Source organism: Melanotaenia boesemani, chromosome 8 (assembly GCF_017639745.1).
Source record: "Melanotaenia boesemani isolate fMelBoe1 chromosome 8, fMelBoe1.pri, whole genome shotgun sequence".
NCBI lineage: Eukaryota > Metazoa > Chordata > Actinopteri > Atheriniformes > Melanotaeniidae > Melanotaenia > Melanotaenia boesemani.
Genome location: NC_055689.1, coordinates 29,971,512 through 29,995,338, shown reverse-complemented (window position 1 = coordinate 29,995,338; position 23,827 = coordinate 29,971,512). Strand labels below are relative to the sequence as shown.

Genomic DNA, 23,827 nt, shown 5'->3' with positions numbered 1-23,827 from the left:
AGATCTTTGTTGCTCTTCTTATGAGAGGTGAAGTGAAGGGGATCCCTCTGTGATCCAGGTGAGAAACCACCTGTGAGGCCACATAGGAACTCTGAGAAACTCAGAAACAAAGTTAATATTCAGTCCACCATCATGTTATTACTGAACAACAACGGTAGGGCTACAAGGAATGCTGCCGGTTTGACCTTTAGTCTTCAAGTTCAAGTGAGGAAACCCACCAACATTGAAGAGCTGAAGCAGTTCTGTATGGAGAGATGATCGACAAGCCTCATCACTCATCTCAGATTGTTATGACATTTTAATGTTTTAGTTCATTCCGACGCTGAAATCTAATGTAACCTTTCCTTTGCCGTCTCTTTCTCTTTCAGTCAACCATCGCGGCAGTGATTCATCCCACAGGAACAGCCACACCTTCAACTGCCGTATGCTGGTGAACCCTCGCGCCGACGGCGAAGCTCGGCTGGCTGTTGACCAGCAGGACACAGCGCAGCAGAAATATGAGACCATGCAGTGTTTTGCAGTCTCTGAACCCAAGTCTATCAAAGAGGAGGGCGAAGGTACAGTTGGTCCTTTTTTCCCTGCATCTACTTTGATTCTTTCCTTTTCCATTTTTCTCCTTCCAGTATTCTGTCCTTGTCTCTTCTTCTGTCTCTCTTGATTGGATCTTTATATTACTTTCATGTCTCTCTGCTTGTTTCTCATTCCTGGTTTGGCCTTCTCATTGCTCTGGGTTTTTTTCCCCCCTGTTTTCCTCATTTTTCAATCTGTATCTTGACTTTCTGTCACTTTCCCGTCACTCTTCCCATCCCTGCCCTCCGAGTCTCTTGTGTCCTGTCCTCCTTCCATCACCACTTCTCTCTACTTTCCTTTCCTTCCACTGGGAGATACTAATTAGCGTGTGGCACTTTGTCAGCTTCCCATCTAATCCAATCACACACACGCATGCACACAGGGGAGAAGAATGTGTCTGCCACTCTAATTTTAGATGTCTGACAACCAGATATTGTGCCAACCTCTCCCCCGACATGAGGGGGATATCTGGTGGACAGACTGAAGGCTGCAGGTTGAGGTTGAGTTTGCTGATGTGAAACAAAGGGTGGGCTTGACAGTTAGATTGTGAAATAGGCAGAGGTTAAAGGTGAAACAGCCTCTGGTGTTGCAGCTGGATGGGGGAAAAAAGACCTGGGCAGGAGGCAGGGGGCCCCAGTTGAAGGGGATTTACTTGGTTGCTGCTGTTTTGCACAAAGTCATGCATACAAATACATCTCTTCTGCAACAAACCATGTCTTCAGGCTTCAATTTTTAAATAAGTCATACAGGGCTTTAACTAATATGGTTAATATAAGGGTTTGAATTTGACATGGTTATATTGTATTCAGGCTTGTTTTTTACATTGAAGGTGTAGAAGTCCTAAAGGAAACCAGGCAGATGGTTTGTTTGTGGTTTTAATGGAAAATTCATGAAAGGTGTGCAGAGCCAAAGTAAGACCACCCAAGAGAGGGAGAGTGAGCTCACGCTTACCTTTCAATACACAATGAAAGATTGGGGGGGGACAAAGACAGTTAGGATCAAGGTTGCTGTATGATATGCTGTATTATACCTGAATTTAACCAAGCAGGCTGTAGAGTATGGCTTCCCATTCAAATTAATGTGTTTCAGCCTGCCGCAAGTAATTTAACAATAACTGACTGGATGAGATACGATTTACTTTATCATCAATCCAGACTCAGCCAAGTTTTGTTGGAACAGACTCCCAGATGCCAAAAAATATATTCAATATATATTATTCAAGTATATATAGTCAAATATATTCAAGTATATGAATAATGAAATTGAAGAAATGGTGTAAAATATACAAAAAAGAAACAAATATTACATAAAAACTGCAAACTGTCAGCTGGTTCTTTAAACAACCAAACCAGAAGATGCATCTTATAATTGTGGAAAATGTTATTTTGTTTCAGAGGGGTCAAATTATTGATCTGCACTAAGAATCAAAGCAACTAATGAGATCACTGTACCTACTAAAATTGGATTTAAAAAAACTGTGTGAGACTATAATATATGTGGAGGGATAGTGGTGAACCAGCATCTGTGAGAAGGGAATGTTGAATAATTGTGAGCAGACATCACAAAAAATCAACAATTTGCTAGGGAGAACTAAGACTGGACAAAACAAAATATTTTAATAATGTAACTTTCTAAACAAATGCTTAAAAGTTCATAATAATAATAATAATAATAATAATAATAATAATAAAGCACACATCGGTGACAGGAGAGCAGCGAATAAACTGCACTCATGTCCGGTGCCTACTGTTTAAGTACTTCACTTTACCCATAGACGCTGGATGGATTCATTAAATATTACTAAAACTTGTGTTTATTAAATTTTTTTAATTTTCTTTCTTTCTTTTCCAACAGACTTCCAGTCCTGCCTCATATGTGTGGCGAGAAGAGTTCATGTCAAAGACCGGCCTGTCATGCCAACAAATGAGAGCTTCACCACACAGCAGGACCTTCAAGGTAGGTCTGGACTGTCTGCTGTGACATACAGAAATATTATTGTTGTTTACATCTCCTAACATTGGTATATGTTAACTGATATGAACAATACTGCTGTTGGAAGTCTAAGGGGTAAAGTTCGTTATAACCCATAATCATCTGCTTCGTACAATTTAGAATTATAACTTAGTCAGTCTGGTTTATTTCCACAAATTTTTGTTTTAGATTTTCCAAATCAAAAAGACAACAGAAAAAGGATGCCCTAAAGAGCTTTTTTTTATTATTTGTCTGAATTATATCACAAAAATAATCCTTAATGATTATTTTTCTAGCAATGACAGTAAGAATATCAGCAGGTGCCTCTGTTTTAAACACAATCTTGAGGTAAAAACTAACATTTTAAGTTATCGTTGCTGTAGCCTTGTTTCCTTTTCTTTCTCTTTTTCTTTCTCTGCCATATAATCTGTAACTCATAACTTAAAAGAAAAGGATTTAAGTTAAGATTTTTATGTGCATATACAGTACTTTACAAAAGTGAAGCCCATTTTTTCCTGTGCTGCTGCAAAGGTCAGAAACAGGGTTCAAACAACCTGGAGTTGGTAGATTGTTGGTGTCTCTCTTAAAGGGCTGGAAGTCCAGAAAACCATAAGTATTAATGCCGCATTCTATGTGTTCAGGTAAGATCACGTCACTGGATACCAGTCTGCTCCGAGCCTCTATGAAGCCAGGCTGGGAAGACCTGGTCCGGCGCTGCATCCAGAGGTTTCATCTGCAGAATGATGGGGAGATGTCCTTCGCCAAGAAGCACCAGCAAGAAGGTGAAACAATCAGAAATGTTTTACCTTTGTTAAAATAATAGGATAATCATAGTGCCACTATCACATGATCAAATATAACTACATGAACCACAGCTTTTTAATTTCTTTGGAAAGAGAAGCTTTTGCTTGTTGCTTCTCTGTTTTGTGCTTTTAAATAAGTGTAATTTCCCTCTGTTTGTGTCCTTCCAGTGTTGAGGATTGGCCATGCGCTCAGCCCTCTTTACCGTTTCTCCCTGGCAGATGGAACCATCGTCTCAGCTCAAACAAAGAGCAAACTGATCCGATCTGCAGCCACCAACGAGCCCCAGCTCTACCTGTCTCTGCACATCCTGCAGAGGTACCACTCCTTCTTTACACTCATCTCAACTCCATATGCCTTGTCATGAGAACCTTGTGCATTAATCTTATTCACAACTGTCACCATTTGTAATCTGACACAAAGACTACGAACCTGTACAGTCTACAGTGTCCCCGTCCATCCCTCCCTCCCTTATCCAGCATCCAGCTGCTGATATGATGGTTCAGTCAGGATTTGGGCAGCAGTTGGAAAACAATGCCAGAATTGTTGCCGACAGTGTTTCGGGGTCAGCGGCGAGAACTTGGCCTTTTTAGTTCCACAAGTTTCACATTGAGAAATATTGCTGAAGCACTCAGTACAATGAGAGCTTTGTGTGTCTGGTGTGGGGCCGCAATTCATGTTTGAAACTCTGTTACAACTGGAGGTCTTGATATACCTTTGTTTTTGGACTTATGTGTACAGTAATGTTATAAAGCTATGTTTTTTTCATTACAGTTTTACTCTAATAGTGTCAACTGTTAAAAAATTTCCAAGGTAGCACATGCCCAAAATGTCCAATTAAATACAGTTTATCAGTAATCTCCTAGAAAACTTTGCTTTAATTTTTATCTATTGTGAACAGGACTGCTGAAAATGGTCATATCTGACTGACTTTACCCTTAAATCCTGAATAAGAATCATCACACCTCATCAGAATTGTGTTATGTTGAGAACAGATGGCCAAACTTTGCCAAAATGGCCATTTTGGAGGCCTCGACAGAACTCTCTGTACTAAAACCTTTCTAATTTTGTTTTTCATTTTTTCAGAGGTGCAGAGATGATCACATGTTGTACTATGAATTGATGGAGGTTTAGAGCCACATACTCCAAAGTTATATTCATATTGAACCTGAGTGTGCCATCTTCATTAATCCTTCACCAGTTACACATACACTGATAATCGCCCTTTACTACGACTCCAGAAGTATTTATATTGAACTGGTGGTTGCAGAGATAAATTAATTTTGTTGTGGGTGTACAATTTCCAAGCAGATACCCAAAATGAACAAAAGGTTCAAAGGTTTAAACCAGATAATCAGTGTTTTTGCTTGTGCACAATGACCGGCAAATTTGACAGTTGTTTGAACCTGACTGACAAATGCCTGATATGACAAATGGAGAAATATATAGAGACATCATCAATACTTTAAATTGTCAAAGTGGCAACAGTTGTCATAAAAAAAAATTAATTGTTCAAATTTGTTATTTGTGAATATAATTTATTTATGGCCACAAAACTATGCATACCCATACCTAACAGTTCACGTACAGTGAATTTTTATTTTGACTAATAGGTTTTTATTTTATTTTTATTTTAGCAAGAAATGTCAGAGTCACAAAATTATGTTTGAGAATGGGTTTCATGTTGAATTTGAGCAATTGGCTTTGTTATTGCTACAAAGGTTGGTTTTAAATCTATACCCTTCATCAATAATTAATGATAATAATAAGGTCATGGCAAAGCATTTATTTTCTGTTAGCATTGAAAGCATTCTTATAATTGCTAGTAGGTTTTTGCATGTCCCCACTGGAAATTTGGAGCATCTGTGAAGTTAGAAGGTCTCATTACCATCAAGTCTGGACTCTGGTTTCACCTCTCTGAAATGCTGATATTATTTTTAAATCAAAGTATCATTGGACTATAAATGCTAAATGTAGCACCATTGGGCATACTTGGGGGCGATGTAGGGGTTCAGTATTTTGGCCAAGGATATTTTGACAGATAGAGAAGCTGGCGATTGAGCCTTTTGGTGATAGTCCTTGAAATCTCCTCATTTTCTACTACTTATCTGAGGTTGGGTTGTGGTGGCAATAGCTCAGGCAGGGATGCCTAGACTTAATTTTCCCCAGCCATTCTTCCAACTTATCTGGGGGGATCTACAGGGGTTCCCACGCCAGCCAAGAGACTTAGTTCCTCTAGTGTTTCCTGGGTCTTTCCCAGGCCTTCCTCCTAGTATGACGTGCCTGGAATGCCTCACCAAGTAGGCTTCCAGCAGGCATCCTAACAAGATGCCTGAGCTTCTTCATCTGGCCCTACTCTCGAATAACCAAGTTTCTCACCCGATCTCTAAGGTAGAGCCCAGCAACCCTGTTGAGAAAACTCATTTTGGCTGCTTGTGCGCATATTTTGTTCTTTTGGTCACATCCACAACTCATGACCATAGGTGAGATTAGGAACGTTGATCAACCAGTAAACCGAGAACTTCACCTTTTGGCTGAGCTTTTTCTTTTCTACAACAGACCAGTACAGAGCCCACATCACTGCAGATGCCTGTTGATCTCCCACTTCATCCTTCCCTCATTCATGAACAAGATCCTGAGATACTTGAACTCCTTCACTTGGAGCAGGACCTCATGTCCAACCCAGAAAGAACACTGGCTGAGGACCATGGTTTTGGATTTGGAAGAGTCCTTGAAATGAGGACTGTAATAAAATTTTTTTTAATAAATTATCTTAAATGTACTGTCCAAGTTGTGAAGAAATGATTAACAGACAACAAAATAAACATTTGGGAGTTCAGACTTGAGTACTATCCAGATCTTATATATCCCCTCTAATAAAAAAGACTGACTCTACAGGTTTTATTGAAACCACACTCAAACTCATTCTCTTGTCCACATTGACAGATATGACCTGCCTATTTCTCTTTTTTTTTTCTTTTTCATACAGAGAAAACATCAGTGGCATGACTGCAGACATGCCCGGCAGCCAGGGCATAGCCAAGCCAATGACCCCAACCAGCATGAGCGGACCCTCCCCTTCACCTGATGCCAGTGTCACCAGCAACACCCACCACTCCACAGCAGCTTCAAGCACCGCTGGACGTGGTTTTGGGGCTGTTTCAGGACGGGCAACCACGCCTCAGGGAAACTGCCATGCACTCAAGCCAGGCAGCCCTTGTGCCCAGGGTAGCCCGAGCGTGACCTCAGGGGCCCAGAGTGCCATGTTGTCCCCATGTCATCGCCAGAGCCCGAGCTGTAGCAGCCCTCACCTTCCCCAACAGCCGTCTGGCTCTTTCTCTCCTGCAGCCAGCCTCCAATCGCCATCGTCTGTGTGCAGCAGCACAGGAAACAGCCAAGGGTTTAACTCCCTTAGCGCACTGCAAGCTCTAAGCCAGGGCCACAGGATTTCCCAGGGACTCACCGAGGGACCGCATTCAGAGTCACCTGACCGAAAACCAGTTGCCCTTCAGAGCCCCCTTCATAGCACCAACACTGGAAGCCAACTAGCCAAGAGCAACCCCAGTTTAGAGGCTGACTTATTTGGAACTTTTGAAGAGCAGGAAGAACTGTTGTCCTCCCGCAACCAAGAGGGTGCTCAGGGGGAGGGAAAAGACATTGATACTGAAAGCTTGGGAGGAAATGGAATTCTCGGGGACCATGGTGATGCCCCAAACCACCATCTGAACACCAAAGGTCAAACCAAACTGCTCCAGCTCCTCACAACCAAGTCAGAACCCTCTGATCCCTGCTCACCATCAGGGACCCTGGGGGATGACCAGAACTGTAAGGACCAGCTTGGTGGGGCTGGGGGTGTAGGCGGGTTGGCACATCACAACCAGACCACCTCTTTAAAGGAGAAACACAAAATTCTTCATAGGTTGCTGCAGAACAGCACCTCACCTGTGGAGCTGGCCAAGCTAACAGCCGAGGCAACTGGAAAGGACCCCATTGGTCCAGAGCCTGCTTCGGGGGATAGCATGGCTGCTCTGGGTGAACTCTGCATAAAGCAAGAGCCAGGGAGCCCCAAAAAGAAGGACAATGCATTGCTTCGCTTTCTTCTGGACAGGGATGATAACAGCATTCTGGATAAAGCCATCAAGGAGCCTGTCGATGGACTGAAGCTGTCCAATGTTAAGACTGAGAAGCAAGAAGCAGCTTTCACCATGGCAGACCAGGTAAATGTTGAAGCGATTCTTCATGAAAAAAATGGCATCCAAACTCCTGCTTTGCTAGCTCTTTCTTTTTAAATGTTAGGGTTGGATGTTTTACCCCCTAAAATCAAATGTATGTATTTTACTGCTATGTGAGTGAAACAATTTAAATTCAGATTAAATTTAGATGGCATTATTACATTAGCATGCTATCTTCACATTTTTCTGCAAGCATCCCTGCTCGGTTCAGAATTTACATCAATCATGTTGCTTTAAAACCATTAATCATTTGGTATAAGAACAATAAGCACAGCCACCATGCTGTAGCCTACCACACCAATTTTTGGAAACTTATTTATTTTCCCACAAAATTTAATATAAATTGGCTTTGATTGTATTTCCTGAAGTCTTCCCCTGCTGGTCTATAGATTGAATGCATAAAGTGCAGGTTTCCTCTGTTTAGATATGTAGTTCTGTCCCTTGGAGCATGTTATTACAGCATTAGATCGCATACAGGACACATTTCCATTGTCTTGACCCTAAATCAGCTGGTAGACTACTAATTATCACATTTATCTTCAGTTTATCTAAACATCACTGTCCAGAAAACATGTTGTAATTTAAGATTACATTGTCAGTAATACAACTACAACTAGTAAAATTCTGAAGATATTTTGCTGGATTCCAATGCAGTTCCCAAATTTTAACATGCAGCAGCCCACCTGTGGAGGTATGTTTGGTCCAGCAGGACCCATCAAATATTTCATACAGTGAAATAAGCCAACAAGCATAAAACACTGCAATCACATCATTTGCAACCAGATAAACACACTGACACGCTGATGAAGTCACAAAGTCGTCAACTTTTAATCTAGACTAATAAATTGTTCCTCATTGGCCCAGTTTACAGCTGTTTCTGATCTGGACAAGAACAGGTGTGGACAGTTGCCTGTGTGTACCGACAAGCTGATCAGCCTTAGCATTGAAATATCTACCTGTGACTTTAACACAACATGTAAAATGAACTTATATTTTATCTATGATACCAGGAAATATATATAGGACCCACTGTATGTCCAAGGTTGGGATAACTGGTAGCTTTTGTGTAATGTGGGCTGATGAGCGATAAAACAGTACAACAACACACAGCAACATTAACAATAGAATAAAGTTTTGACAACAACTAGTATCAATATCATTATTACAGCTACATAAAAACGGCCCCTGAGAATCTCAACTAGTGCTCATCATATCATGTTCAGATAAAAATTTGCAGCTTGTAACACACCGTCGCTCCTCTCCACTCATTTATGAAACAGTGAGCTCACGGGATGTCGCTGCTGCTGATTTGAAAATATCCAAAATTTTCAGACACTTTCCGCCTCCTCCTCAGCCGTCTTCCCACTTTCGTCTTTTTTTCCCCCCCGAGTCCATTTCACCGCCACGTTTCTCTGCATCGCAGTTGTTCCGCCTCCGCATGCTTTGCACAAATGATTTTGTCTGTGCACAGGTGTCAGTGCCAGGCAGACCAAGCAGCCACACAGATGTGATGCACTGTGATTTTATTTATTTATTTAATTTTTGACAAGCAAGACACGTTCAGGTCCAGGCCACCAGTAATTGTCCCGCTTCTCCCATGGGCCAGTTTAGGCCTGCAAAGTACTCTTCTCACTTCCCAGAAGAGCAAAACCTGATGTTTAGCACTTTTCTGGGCCTCCGTCACCTGATGGCTGCTTATACGGGAGGAGAGGAGGAAGACAAATGGCGAATCCAGTCATGTTAGAATTCTAAAGAGACCAGCCATGACTTTATTATGAGTTAGAATGTAAAAACAAAAGAGTGCAACCAGATCAGAATTGTCATGTTTTTTGAAAGAGGACGTGGACTGACAGAGCTGAAGACAGAGGATTAAAAAGGGATTAAAAATAAATATATATAAATATATGTGATAATGAAATCCCTAACATTAGTTATGAAGGAATTATTTGTATATTTTAGCCACTTGAAGACAGAGGGTGGGACAGATTTAAGTTCCTACTTCTAAAATATTTATCTCATTAGTGGATTGAAAATGCTACTTGGAAGTGAGTTATTTTTATCATTTTTCTTTTGGGGACATTAATGAATTTCGTCTACAGGCCTTTGGTCAGTTTAGTACATTTCTTGTGGATTTGTGTCAAAGGCACTCATCCAAAAATGGGTCAAAACACAGTATAGTTGTTAATTTTTTTTATTTATATAAATAAGGTGACAGTCTGAAGCTGCGAGTCTTCCTTTAGATAAAGTTAGGAAAAAAGGCAAAACACACTTCAAACTTTTAACTTTGCTTTGCTAAACCACACACACACACTTAGCGACTGTGAAATTTATAACCACATATTAATGTTTTTAAATTTTCAAACCATGCTACTAACAGTCCAACACCAGGTTTTTATTAGTTTCAGACTTTGTGAAAAGTTATCAAATTCAAAAATCTCAAAAAATGAACATATGTGAGCTTTTCAGCCACATCCCAATCACTGAAGTTACTCTTTCTGCTATTGTTCAGCTTCACACTTTAAAATCAGGTTGCTGTCATTAACTTTCCCAAGTTTCATACAGATCAAAACAAAAAACAGTTGTCTCATATTTTCAACTTTTGTACAATAATCTGCAGATAGTTAGCAGATCATTTTAAAGACTGCAATTTAAATTTAGCTGCATGCACATTTTATTTCAGGGCATTTATGGGAGCATGCATCAGGCAGCAAAGCTGCAGCATCTCAATGAAAAGTAAATAGCTTTCCCTCCTTGTTGTTAAACATATTCATTGAGCATTCAATCCTGGTAAGACGTGAGTTTTTTGTTATTTAGCACAACTGTATAAAACTACAGCAGTATCAGTCAGCTGCCACCCTGTGCAGACCTGAAAACATGTTTTTAACCGGCTACCTGTTGTGTGTCTGACACAAAACCTGAAACTGCCTATCAAAGTCAGCTTTACTACCCATTCTGGAAACATTGGTGTGTGCGTCACTCACTATTACACACTGCACGGTACAAGCAAGAGTCCACTGAGAGAGAAGACGTTCATACAAAATATGTCTTTCAGCACTCTGTGTTTAATTGTATATAAATAGGTACATTACTCATGTTTGAGATAATAATACTAATTTTAGATGTTGTGTTTGGTATGTGATCATTCTCTTTTCACTTTGTGTGTGTGTGTGTGTGTTTGTGGACAGACTTTGTGCTGCAGACCAATGACTGTGTGTCCTACTGTACATCACACATGACCTCATTAGTCCCAGCAGTTTTATTTTTAGCTCTTCCTCTATTCATCAGCCAAACTGCCCCAGGAAACCATCTCTCTCAGCATGTTGAGTGTGTGTGTGTGTGTGTGTGGGTTAGGTTACACTGTATTAATGAGAGGGGGGATTCCATTTCTGCCAAAGGTGTCATCTAACTTGAATAACAGCCTTTGCATTTTTTTATTTCCACTTTTTCCACTTTTTTTCTGCCCTTGAAATGTTTTCTCTACCTGAAGTAAAAGTAGTCGTATTTCTTTTCGGACAAAACTTTTTAAATCTAAGAGCCTGATACTTGCCTCGACAAACATATTCAAAATCAAGAACATAAATTTCTACCTAGGAGCACTCTATGTGTCTTTTTTAACTTTTTTTTCCCCCATGTGGCTGATGTCATCTCAGACCAGTGAGCTTGAGGACCTGCTGGAGGACCTGCAAAGTGGCGGCCAGCAGCAGCAGCAGCTGTTCCCCAGTCAGCCACCATCCTCTTCATCTTCTTCCTCTTCTGTGCCACCTGGCTCCTCTGTGGACAAACAGGCCATCATCAATGACATCCTGCAGATGACTGACAGCAGCAGCAGCAGGAGCAACTCGCCCGGCCAGCACAGAGCCTTCCCTCCCATCGGTCCTGCAAGTACGTCTGCAACACAGTGTCTTTGATTATTTATGGATCTTAAAAATGATTCAAATGGATTCAGTTTTAATCATTTCTGAGAAGAAATGTAGACACTTCGTCACATTTGTCTGTCAGAATTTATACTGTTCTATAATTAAAAAGGAAATGCTTTTCATCCCAGCAGGTTTTAATGGCGCCAGGCCGGGCCAGCCAGGTCAAGGCGCTCCTCCAGTCAGGAGCATGTCTCTGGATGGCAGCATGGGCCCCAGTCCCACCAGGTCGTTCCCTCCTCAGCACAGGAACAGCAGCCCCTACTCCTTACTGCAGCAGCAAGGCATGCCAGGATCCCACAACAGCATGGCCAACACAGGTGAGGCAGAACAAGAAGAATCTTTTATTTTATTTAGCCAGTCTTTTTTTCAAGGGGGTCCTGGCCAATAAAAATAGCAGCACAACCCACTTACAACACACTCACATTTTAAAATACAGTTACAATAAAAACAGACAAAAGAAAACCAACTAAGAAAGTCAACCCGTTTATAAAGAAACTAAAAGCAGTGAAAGGTCAGTGATTGCAGCTCCAGGTCTTTCAATATAGATTTAAAATGATTAAAATAGACTAGGTCTTGTAGTTAAATGATATTTCAGGCTTTTCCAGTCTGGAGGAGCACAATACTGAAATTCAGTTTTCCCAAACTCAAAACATGGGGAGCAGTCAGCATGTAGACATCCTGAGAGAGTTCTGCTCCCTCCCTACCTGTGTAGGGTTGCCAGATCAGGCCATCCATCATGAAAATAAAGTTCACAGTGATGTGTCCGGGGTTTACAGTTTGTCATAAAACAAAGGGAGGCATGGGAAACTGCATCAAGCATCTTTAAAACCAGGGCAAAGTAGGCAAAAATGTGGCAGCAACAAATGTCTTGAATAAAAGAGTAACACAAATTCTGTTTCCAAAACTTTGAGCCATAGTCTACATTGTAATTCACAGAAGTATGTCAGTGCCCACCGAGGGAAGAGAAAGCAGCATAAATTTGGTTTTGTTTTTTCAACTCATAAAATGTAAAAGTTAAATGTAAAAAAAATAGATGGACTTTAGGACTTTGAGAAATAATAAAGACAGAAAAAGTCATCTCCTGTCTTCAATTTAGCTGTAGATTTTGCATGAAATGACTTAACATATTTTCTGTCTAAAAAAGGCATCAGGGGTAACATGCAGCAAGGCTGGGGTCCCCAGGGCCCCATAGGGAGCACTGCAGGGTCAATGATGGGGCAGGGGGTTGGTCGCATGGTCCCCAACATGAATCCTGCACTCCCTGCAAGAGGTGGTGGCCCACCTGGATCCAGAACCATGGTCAACATGCAAATGATGGGCAATGGTAAGAAGAAACAAAGACAGAAACCCACACTCTGACATCAGCTCTCATCAAGTCCTGAGTTACATTTTTCTATTTTTCTTATATGCAGACATGGAGATGGCAGCGCCGCCATACCACCATCAGCAGGCTCCGCCCAATCAGACTGCGCCATGGCCAGACCGAATGCTGATGGATCATTATGGGAATCAAACCAGGTATGGCTCCCATCTATCCCTAAAGCAGCAGAGAAGTGTTTGCCTGAGCAGAAACTTGTATGGCTGGTTAACAGTAATTTACCTTGCAGGCCACCGTACGGCATTCCCCAGGAGGAAGGGGTCGGGTGTTGTGGGGCGGGGCCTGAGGGCCAGCCTGATGAAGGAGCTCTCCTAAACCAGCTCTGCTCAGTGCTTAAGGACTACGAGGGTCTGGAGGAAATTGACAAGATGCTAGGAATCCCCACTCTGGCAGGACAGGTGAGCTCCTTGTAACCAAGCAACGCATCTCTGAGCGATACAGCATTTGTTATAGAGTATTTTAAACTTGTTTTAGATCCAATGAATATAAAAAGATTTGGCAATAAAACGTGGTATGCATCTTTGTCACGCTTCTCTCTTTCACCTCCTATAGGGTCCTCTGTCAGAGCAGGACCAGTACTTGGGTTCCTCCGACCCTTCTGCCAGCCTGAAACCTCCTCTCTACAGTCAACACTACAGTGGTCAGCCAGGTTATGGCGGCATGCCTCCTGATAGTGGTTACCATGGTGCATCCATGGGTGGCCACATGGGACCTCAGAGGATGGCACCTGCCAGTTACCCCCCAATGATGAGGATGCCTGGTGTGGCAGGGCCTAGGCCTGCTAGCATGAGACCAGGAGGGCCCAATCCAGTGGTCCCCCAACAGCCCAACAACCTGAGGCTCCAGCTGCAGCACAGGCTCCAAGCCCAGCTGGTAGGTGGTATGACATGTTTTATATCATCTTCCAGCAGTTTTCCAGCTGTTTCCAGTTTATTTTATTACAGTGTAGATGGTGCTGAGTGGTTGGTGACAAAGTACCGGTGGGTCGTTCGGCGGTCATGTTGCTTGTGGCTGGTGCGATTTATGGTAAAAAATGGATGCAAAAAGAAGAACTATTTGCTGGATAGAAGCAAGGTCACATTAAACTGGAAGGTTTTTGACTCTCTGGTCTCTGCATGGTATAAATAGCATCATTTTATGTCAGAGTGAGATGACTGGTTGTTACAGTTGTGTTGAACTGATATTACTGTTTTTACCACTTACCAATGAGCTTTTAAAAACATGTTTCATTAACTGGTTGTATTTGGTGTTTATGAACGTGCTTGCATCGAAAGCTGTGTACATGTTTTCTGTCTTTTTTTTCTATCCCAGAATTAAATCAACCAGTTAAATATATTTGTCCCTCAACCAGGGATTCCTACCTAAGTTTGTTTAATTATGTATTTACTGCTTAATAATTTAGGATCAAAACAGTACATTTCTGATATTATTTGTAAAAATGTAACTTAAATAGTTCTCTCATGGCTGTAAAGTTCATGTCATATATTCACGCAAAGAAAAGAAATCTAGATTGTCCAATTTAAATGAAGACAATCCTTTTTTTAAAATTCTGACATTATTACAAATATCTATGGTGTGGCTATTTTCTCTTTCATTCTATTCTACAGTCATATTCATGTCTCATTATAACCATAAATTACTTGATCTTTTTTTTGTAAGCATGTTTAAAAAAATCACTTTTCATTGTTTTCTCCCTTTAACCCAGGACCAAATCTCTATAAAAATTATTATTACAAAACACAAATAAATAAACATATCATCCTACATTTTTCTCATTAAAAGAGACTCATCAGAGCAGACAGGGAGGTCAGCAGGGTTCACCGAGTTTAAACAGCAGCACCCAGAAAAGAACAAACAGGTTTCAGCTTTCTAGCTTGATCAGCAATTCCCTGCAGCTTAGACACGCACCCACACAAAGTCACACACTCAGTAAGATCACCCAGTATTTACAACACCATACCTTAAGTAAGTAATTGACAAAATATTAGACTTTTGCATTGAAAAAAATCCAATATATTCTTGTTGTTGGACTGTATGACCAGCATCTTTATCTTGTACTGCGTTCATATTAATGCATTCGTTGTGTTTGTGAGTACAGTGTCTTCTTTTAGTGCACACTGTGTATTAGTACAGGCTGCCACCTGGTGGAAAGCTGTGTTTATTATCCCCCTAAAATAGCCGTAATGAGCAGTGTGGTCAGAAGTGAGATGTGACTGTTGCTCCAGTGGGAGTCTGGAGGAGAAGTTCATGCAGAGGTTGGACTCTAAAGTAAAAACTAGAATTACTGAATAATTTCACTTGAAATTTGGTTTAAAAAAACAAGAAACGTTCATCCATCTTTCAAAGCACAAACTCTGCAAACATGTAGCTGTAATTTGTCTGTCTTTTGTAATTAACTTCACACCTTTTTTGCCAGTGTTAACCTCACATGAGTCAACTATATAGCCATGTGTGTAGGCAAGGCAAGTTTATTTGTATAGCACATTTCATGCACAAGTAATTCAAAGTGCTGTACTAAAAAGCAGTAAAAAGGCAGCAACAGATAGCAAAAATCACAATAAAATAATTGTAAAATAAATTAAAATTATTTAAAGCAAGATAAGTTAAAAGTTACTGTGCAGATTTCATGCATAGGCGCATGAGAAACATGTTTTTAACCTGGATTTAAAGGTCTACATTTAGTTAAAGTTTAATCTCCACTGGCAGTTTGTTTCACTTGTTTGCAGCATAACGGCTAAATGCTGCTTCTCCTGGTGGTGTAGTCTGATTTGAGTAATATTAGACAGATTCCATGAATAGTTTATGCTCATCGATTTGGTGGATTCAGTTCAGCCCTGTGACGAGGCACCTAGACAGCCACTATAAGCTTCTCTCGCCAAGATAACAACAAATTAGATTTTTTCATATGAGTTATAACTCTTAATCCGTTAAAAAATTAACCTATTATTCCACAGATTAATCTCTTTGCATTAACATGTTCATTTTGACAGCCCTGGTTTTTGTTTTTTTCTGAAAGGTCTTCCTTTTTTTAGTTTCTTTTGCATGCTTCTCAGCTGTTACAAATATTAGATTTACCGTAGCTAAGGGTGATAGAAAAGGGGATTTCCTGTCTGTCTGTATGAAGTGGGCCTACAGTGGGTGACGCTGCTGCCTCTTTGCACTAAAATGATCTCTCTCAGATATGTCCAAGTGCTCACGCTGAAAAACAATGTGACAAAGTGGAGCAATGTCAGGATATCATTCTTAGACAAATCCTACAGAGACTAAATGGCGTAGGAAGAAGTCATATACATATGTGAAATCTCCCTCTTTCTGCTTATATTAACAAAGTTTAACTTAAATACAATAAGATGAAAGAAAATTTGTTAATTTTATCATATTTTATTAATCTTGAAGCTTTAAATGAAATTTGTATTAAAGATTATTTTTATTTCTTGTTTAGAACCGTCAACCAATGGTGAATCAAATGGGTGGAGTTTCCAATATAAATCTACCTCTACGGTCTAATGTACCAACCCAGGTTAGTTGCTATTTTACTCTTAAACATAAACATACTGCTTTTTTCTGACTTTAGTTACTCCATTACATTTGAAATAATTTTCTTTAAAATCCAGACACATCTTGGTATGCATCTGCTTCTCTCTGCAGGGAACTCTCAACGCCCAGATGCTGGCCCAGCGTCAGCGCGAGTACCTCAGCAACCACCTGCGGCAGCGGCAGCAGCAGCATCAGCATCAACAACATGTGCATCAGCAGCGTGCCATGATGATGCGGACTCAGGGCATCAATCTGCCTCCTAACATGCCCAGCGGGGGTGCCGCTCCTACACCGATGCCCATGGGCAGCACCAACCCACGGCTACCGCAGGGCAACCTACAGCAGTTCTCCTACCCGACCTCCAGCTACGGTACAGGCCTGCCCTCTCCTCCTCCACCTCATCCTCCTCATCCTGGCTCCTCCAGTCCCTTCTCCTCCCCTCTCTCCCCAAGTCATCTTCTAGCCAGCCAGAGCATGATGGGAAATATAGGCGGGCAGTACAGCGGTGTAATGAGTCCGCCATCACAGCACAGTGCCTTCCAGTTCAGCGGTTCAGGTATATGATTAGAGCTCAGCAGCGACGTCTCAGTGGTATGTGTGTGCGTCATGGAGGATGTGGTGGCTTTCTTCTCTTGTGGTGGTGGTGATCACATGTCCTCTTTGTGTGGGGTCCTTTTTTCAAAGTCAAATTGATGCTGTTAAAGCTTGCATGATTAAATCATTTTTGCGTCCTAATCAGTCATGTTTTAGAGCACATATGTCAAACTGGTCCAGCAAAGGGCCGTGTGGCTGCAGGTTTTTGTTCCAACCAAGCAGCAGCACACCAGATTTGACTGATTCAATCAACTGATCTCAGTCTTCAGACAGCTGATTGGTCAAACTGTGTGCTCTTGGCTGGCTGGAACAAAAACCTGCAGCCACACGGCCCTTTGCTGGACCAGTTTGACATGCCTGTTTTAGAGGATTTTCTTTCTTTTTCCCTCCAAGTCATCTCTTGTTTTTATGATTTTTAACCCTTCCAACCAAGTTGGTAAACTACCTACCGTATCATGTTGTAGAGACAAAGCTGTGGTGCTGGCCCTTATCATGAATTATCTGTTCATTTTGTGAAGCTTTCCAAATAATGACATAACAGATCTGTGAATGGTATAAAGTAGTAGGATTATTTATAATTTACAAATGTAAAACTAATACTTCTTTAAGCTAGTGTGTATTATTCATGTATTTATATGTGTATCTTATCTGCCTGATCCTCCAGGAATGAGCCAGCAGCAGCAACACCAGGATTCAGTGTCATGCTTCCCATGTGGAGCTGCCACCCCACAGAGCCCACTTCTGTCCCCTAGGATGGGGCAGGTTCAAGGCCCTATGATGCAGCAGAACCAGGGCCAAACCCAGCCCCAGGCTCCCATCCAGGGAGGACCCCACAGCTACCAGCCTAGTACCGATCCCAACGGATGGTCGCAACCTGCTAATATCTCCACCAGCAACAGGTACCAACAGATTCTCCAGAACGTGGATACAATAACATAACTAAAGTTCACGTAATAAACAGAATCCTTTTTTTTATATATATATTTTACACTCTATTTGACTCAGCTGGTCTTCTTTCAGTGTGTACCCCCAACAGTCCCAGTCTCAGTACTCCACACAACCCAGTGGAGGAATATACAACAACAGCAGCAACATGAACTTGGGAGTTGGCATCGGCAGCAGCAGTGGCAACATGAACCCAATGTCGGGGCAGATGAGCTCCATGAATGACCAGGTAACAAAACTCCATGTCAGACAGCTTAGGTAGTTTTAACAGTTTGATTTTCATGTTGCTCTGTCACATAACCGGCTACCAGCTGTGGTAATATGTTTTGTTTGTGATCTTACTGGTACAGGTGAGTGACAGCAGCCTGATCCTGGAGCAACTTGCAGGAATTGACATGTTGACACAAGATGGTGATGTCAATTCTGTGAGTACTATACTGTTATTCTTCAATATATAACCTGGTGTATTTAAAGTTTTGGGTTAAAAAAAAACACAAAACCTGAGTAGCCTTTAAAAAATATGGCGCTTGCAGTTTTAAGGTTTGGACAACTGCTTTTTCACCACTAGTTCATGTGGTGGAAGAGTCTACCTTTAGAGATAAGGATACCTACACTGTAATGTGCCCAGCAAAGCTTGCAGATATTCATGAGCTTTTGTAAATCTGGTATACGTCAGGGCTCAGTTTTTGGCCCAAATACATTTTTGGTCTTCATACAGCAACTTGGCCTTCTATTAGCAAAGCCAAACTACAGAGCTACACTGCCCAATTCACTGGGTCCTCATTAAATTATGGATTTTCTTTTTTTCAAAAAAGAATTTGTGAAATATATATATATATATATATATATATTTTTTTTTTTTTTTTTTTTTTTGAGTTAAATAAAAGCTTTTTTTCTTGCTAATTGTCCTTGAAAAAGTTGTCAAGACACCAGTATGTGGTCAGTATGAGTGCCTAACCTGAAAATTAGAAAGCATCTTGTGAAAAACCAAAAGAAATGTTTGTTAAATTTTTCCCTTAATCTAAAGAAAAGTACAAATTTTCATTTTATAATTTTCACATAAAAACACAATTGCATTAACAGTCTCATGTGCCACCATCATGAAGTTTCTGAACCATCAACTGCTGCTTTCTTGACTATGTACATTTTCTGCTTCATAATAAGCCTGATGCAAGCTCAGTTGATGATTAATGCTATTGTGAATGTCTCTCTTTTTATAGAATTTCTGCTGACCACGGTTTTGGTTGAGACAAGGTTACAGAGGAATCCTTACAAAAGAAACAGACACCTACTTAACTTGTGGAGAAGTATGAAGAAGTTGAAGAAAACACTGCCCCTTCTATCACACCAGCTAACTCAGAGGCACTACAGGAGAAGGTCAACCAAGACATGCAAAACCCTCTGATCTGCAGTCACACTGGTCTAGATCCTTTTCATGTTTTATGCAAAAAGGAAAAAAAGACAAAGTAATAAATCACAAAATTACAGGGAAACTGCCATCTGAACCATCATAACAAGCAAAGGCACAATTGTATGATAATCGTGGAGCTTTTAGGGACACATTTCAGTTATTAACTATAGCTTATACTATCATTGATAAATAATCTGTACATGTTATGTCCTATTTATCAGAGCATTTACTCTAAACATGCACCTGCATAGTGAAACAATCAAGTAAATGCTCTGAAAGCAAAATGCAGTCATGTTTACTCGTTAAAGAGTACATTTCCTTTTAAATTAAGTATTTTCCACATGCATTGACTAAAATTAGTTTAATGTCTGAAAACTTCAGATTTATTATTATTATTTTTTTTTAGAATATCAGGTTATATGCGTTTTTTTTTTTAGCTACTGAGCTGTATAATTTCACAAACACAGGATTTTTACCCACAGATGTTAGTGGCACTTACATAAGAAAAAAAATGAATAAATAGGTAAACACTGGAATTTGAGGCAAGAAGCTGTATGGCTTTTAAACCACTTGCAGTAAAACTATCTCTGTTTCTGGGAAGTGAACATAACCACTGTGAACAACACCTATTGCTATTTGGAAGCCTCAGCTTAGCTGTATAGATCTTTTTTGGAGTTAGAAGCTCCATAAACAGAAGCACACCAATCAGAACAATAAATCCAACTAATGAAAATTTATCAGTGGTGTTGCTCTGTCAGGTACTTCTACACTGGCTCTACTTTTAACAAGTCATAATGTTGTATTTTATGTGCAGCTGATGAACATGGATGTTTGCTGTAAGAATGTGTTGTGGTTTTCCCACTAATCACCCAGCTGTAATCGTCTCTGAGGCAGTGTGTTGATGATGGACTAACGTTTGTGTCTGTTGTGTGTGTGTATGAAGCTGAAACAAAGTTTGACACTGTAGAGATAAATTAAATGAAACCTCTAGATTTTATCTCATGTGGTTCTGCTCCAGAACCTGACTGAAGATGATGATGAAAAATCTGTTAAAATTTAGTTATTTATAGTTTGAAGAAATTTTAGAGATTATAAATAATTCAAGATTATCTAAGAAAACCTCTGAAAATGGTACTCAATGATTTTTAAATTAATATATTTAAACTATAGTTACAGTACAGGGGACTTGCATCCCTATTTAAAAGAGATGCAAGTCTGCTGTTAAAGTCTGCTTTTTGAATGAAGGTGAAAGTGTATAGATAGTGTACATAGATTTTTGGTATCCTATTTGTTTTCCTAAGTGGTATTGTAAAGCAGCAGTTTGGAGCTCAGTAAACATTAGCAGAAGCAGACCAGAAAAATGTCACTGGTTAAATATAATGGCTCTTTTAGCTTCAACAAAAAATCTGTTGAAATTTGGTACAGTCTGACTCAGTTGTACTGTACTGAAAGTTAGCATGCTAACACCCCAAGTTAGATTTAAATCTTATTTCTGTTAATTAATAGTGTAAAGGCACTGTTAGCACACACATTAGCACATAGAAAGCATAAAGGTTTTTGTTCTTGGTGGCAAATAGTAGCTTTACTTCCCCTTTAGCAATTTGGGTGTTAGCACATTAGCATTACAGCCCTGTTTTGCTGGTGTAGCTGCTAATACATGTACATGTACATGGTAACATAGCTGTTAGCTTGATGTTATTCTTGTTTGACTTACTTTCAGACCACATTTTCTGGAGAAACTTTTAACTAGTGACATTATTTCTGCCTTCAAAGCAGCTTTGTCTTTAAACGTGTGTGCATCCAATAATACAACATGCTAATACAACTTATTTCAAAATGTGGGCCTGCAGGAATGATTCTTTCATTACATGTACTACCTAGCTTAACTTTTTGTCATGCTAAAGGACTTGTCAAACTTGTTTTGTTTTTCTTTTCTTTTCTTTTGGAGGGGGAGGGGGATTGTTATTACTTTGGTACATTTCTGTCTAGTTATCATGCACTAAGAAATCTTGACCTGGTTCTTATATCACTGATTTTTTTTTTAACTAAATTAAACTTTTATCTTTACTATCCAAAAACATTTGAACTTTTACAGTATAGAGCAATGTTGATAATAGTTTCAGTGCATCAGTTTCAAAGGTGCTGTTTTATTAGGTGCCATTTCATACCGGTAACCTTTGAACTGTAACTGGAGACTATTTGTTGAACCCCTTTCTGTCTATTATTTATTTATTTTCTTTAAGATGATTTAAAATCTGTTAAGCCCATACTGTAATTGTGTAATGGATGGAAAATGCTAACTGAAACACTGTAAAGAAAATCAAGCATTTTGATTTCTTTCTACATTTGTTTTTACTCACTCTTGACTCCAGCATGTAAAAGTGTAAAATCTCAGATTAAGGTTGTCAAGCTACAAGCCATGGAAATGTTCTGAATGTCAAACTCGTTGCAGGATTAGGGTGGAGCTGAACATTCATATACAGTGTCTCCTAATTTTGTACATGAAGGAACTGTTAAACTGATGCAATGTACGGAATATTTTATACATTAACTGCTAGAATACTGCAATTTCTTGTAAATACTTTGAGATGCTCAGCATAGCATAATGCCTTAGTTGATTCTCTCTGTGGTCTGTAACTGTACGGTTTAACAGAGTACCATTCGTGTCACAGTGCTGAGTGAGCAATTCACCACTTAATTCAGCTGATGAGGTAATAGATGAGCTGAGTGTTTTTTTTTTTTTTTTTTTTTAATTAAATATCCCTGTGAGATGTCAGGCTACAAGTCAACCTGACGATCAACTCCTGGAAATGATGGTTATATCAGCAGGTGCAAATTTTTCTAATTTTGTCTGTAGTTACAGTGTTTTGACATTCTCCCTGACTAACATGTTTTGTTTTTGTTTTGTTTTCTAAAGGGGCATTAAGTATTGTTTTTTTTTTTTTCTTCTTTTCTTTTAAAATTCCCATTTAAGTGCGTTGAGATAACATCATAGTTAGACATGCAACAAGTGATCCAGCTGATGTTTTTTTTCCTACTGATGTGGTATTTTATGCACAGAGAGCTTAATATTGAAAATATTGTAAAAGGAAGTTAGGTACTGGGTATGTTTTATTGATGCTTGTCTTGAATTCAGTGTTTTTACTAGATTACTCCAAAAAGTTCAAGTTCAAGTATTTCTGCAGTTACCCTTTTTTTTTATTTGCATCATGTTATCCATCATATTTAGAATTGGGGCTATGTTTTTTACCTTGTGTAGACTACAACCCCAGTTTGGAGAGGAAACCAAAGATGGTGGCACTAACAGCAAAGCACATTTTAGCCAGCTAAAAATATCGGCATCAGTCTAAGTATGTGCTATGTTTAGAGTATTGTCACTGCTTTATCTTGCTGTCTGAAGCTGTTGTATGGCTCTCTCTGAAGCCATCACACCCCCTCAGACAAATGTATTTAACCTTGAAAAAAATTCTACATTTTCTGACCCAGCACTGCATCTTTCTCCTAGCTTGTGTTTTATGACTTTGGTGTTTGAACAGGTCAGTTTAATTCTGAACTACGTCTTTTAAACAGTTGTGTTTAAGCATAGCCATGCATGAAATTTGTTGATTCTGTTAATGTAAATTGGGAAGTATTTGTTCAAACATGTGACTGTTTTACTGTTTTCTCTTTGATGCGCAAATATTTAACATGGAGGGTCAATATGAAGTCATACAGAAGAAGGAAATGTGACAATGTAACCCTTTAAATAAGATAAATGAATTCACCTCTTTGGCCAAAATGGAGAGAATGCCGTCAGTTTTTCCTCTTTTTTTCAGCTATAGTTTTTCCTCTTTTATATTTAAAGCTCATAAAATCTGAAATCTCTGCTTTCAAGATCATACAGCTGATACTGATCTGCATCCTAACCACTAATATGTTATAGAAATCATACTTACTGCCCCTTTTAACAGCATTTTCTCTTGGATGATGACACAACAAAACATTATGTGAATTATCTCTGCTTTTAAAATGCATTTGGCATCCTGGAACCTGATCTCAGAATAAGATGTCAAAGCAGAAAGAGAGTATGGGGTTCAAAGATCACTGTTTTAGTTTGAGATATGTTTTGTTCTTTATTATTTCATTTGAAGTATCCTATGCTGTGAAGTTCATATTAAACATCTCAGCAGTGACACGGTCCAGTACAGGCTGTTTATTCAGAGTGTGGGTGTTTTATTACACAGATACTTACACACTATGCAAACTGTCAACTCTAATGTTGCTTCTGCCAATGCTGCTTGTTAATTTATGATTTATGCGACTGTAAATAAATTATTTTTATTGAATTGCTCAGCTTCTGTGTTTCATTTAAAATAAGATTAATTAAGTCTGGTAAATGGGAACGTGTTGGAGAAAAGGCCTTATAGTTGGAAATCACAGTCATAACAGGTCATTTCACTTTGCAGTTCTCCTAAATCACCAGCAGGTGTCA

The 23,827-nt window shown here is 39.7% G+C and overlaps 1 protein-coding gene across 5 annotated transcripts in view; it reads left to right on the top strand.

The window, feature by feature from the left end:
- The window catches only part of LOC121644308 (nuclear receptor coactivator 2-like), a 71,167-nt gene extending 47,486 nt beyond the window's left edge, over positions 1-23,681 (top strand). For 2 of the 5 annotated variants that reach the window (XM_041992172.1, XM_041992173.1), the window contains 17 exons: positions 369-557; positions 2,425-2,526; positions 3,183-3,323; positions 3,513-3,660; positions 6,332-7,559; positions 11,225-11,456; positions 11,620-11,808; positions 12,636-12,815; positions 12,904-13,009; positions 13,099-13,267; positions 13,422-13,742; positions 16,312-16,389; positions 16,518-16,962; positions 17,665-17,899; positions 18,021-18,174; positions 18,296-18,370; positions 19,166-23,681. In XM_041992172.1, the coding sequence (XP_041848106.1) occupies positions 369-557; positions 2,425-2,526; positions 3,183-3,323; positions 3,513-3,660; positions 6,332-7,559; positions 11,225-11,456; positions 11,620-11,808; positions 12,636-12,815; positions 12,904-13,009; positions 13,099-13,267; positions 13,422-13,742; positions 16,312-16,389; positions 16,518-16,962; positions 17,665-17,899; positions 18,021-18,174; positions 18,296-18,370; positions 19,166-19,177 (4,004 nt within the window). In that variant the 3' untranslated portion in view covers positions 19,178-23,681. Of the gene's footprint in view, positions 1-368; positions 558-2,424; positions 2,527-3,182; positions 3,324-3,512; positions 3,661-6,331; positions 7,560-11,224; positions 11,457-11,619; positions 11,809-12,635; positions 12,816-12,903; positions 13,010-13,098; positions 13,268-13,421; positions 13,743-16,311; positions 16,390-16,517; positions 17,140-17,664; positions 17,900-18,020; positions 18,175-18,295; positions 18,371-19,165 lie in introns of those variants that run through there. The other 3 variants (XM_041992174.1, XM_041992175.1, XM_041992176.1) reach the window with 3 other exon arrangements.
- The last annotated feature ends 146 nt before the right edge of the window (positions 23,682-23,827 follow it).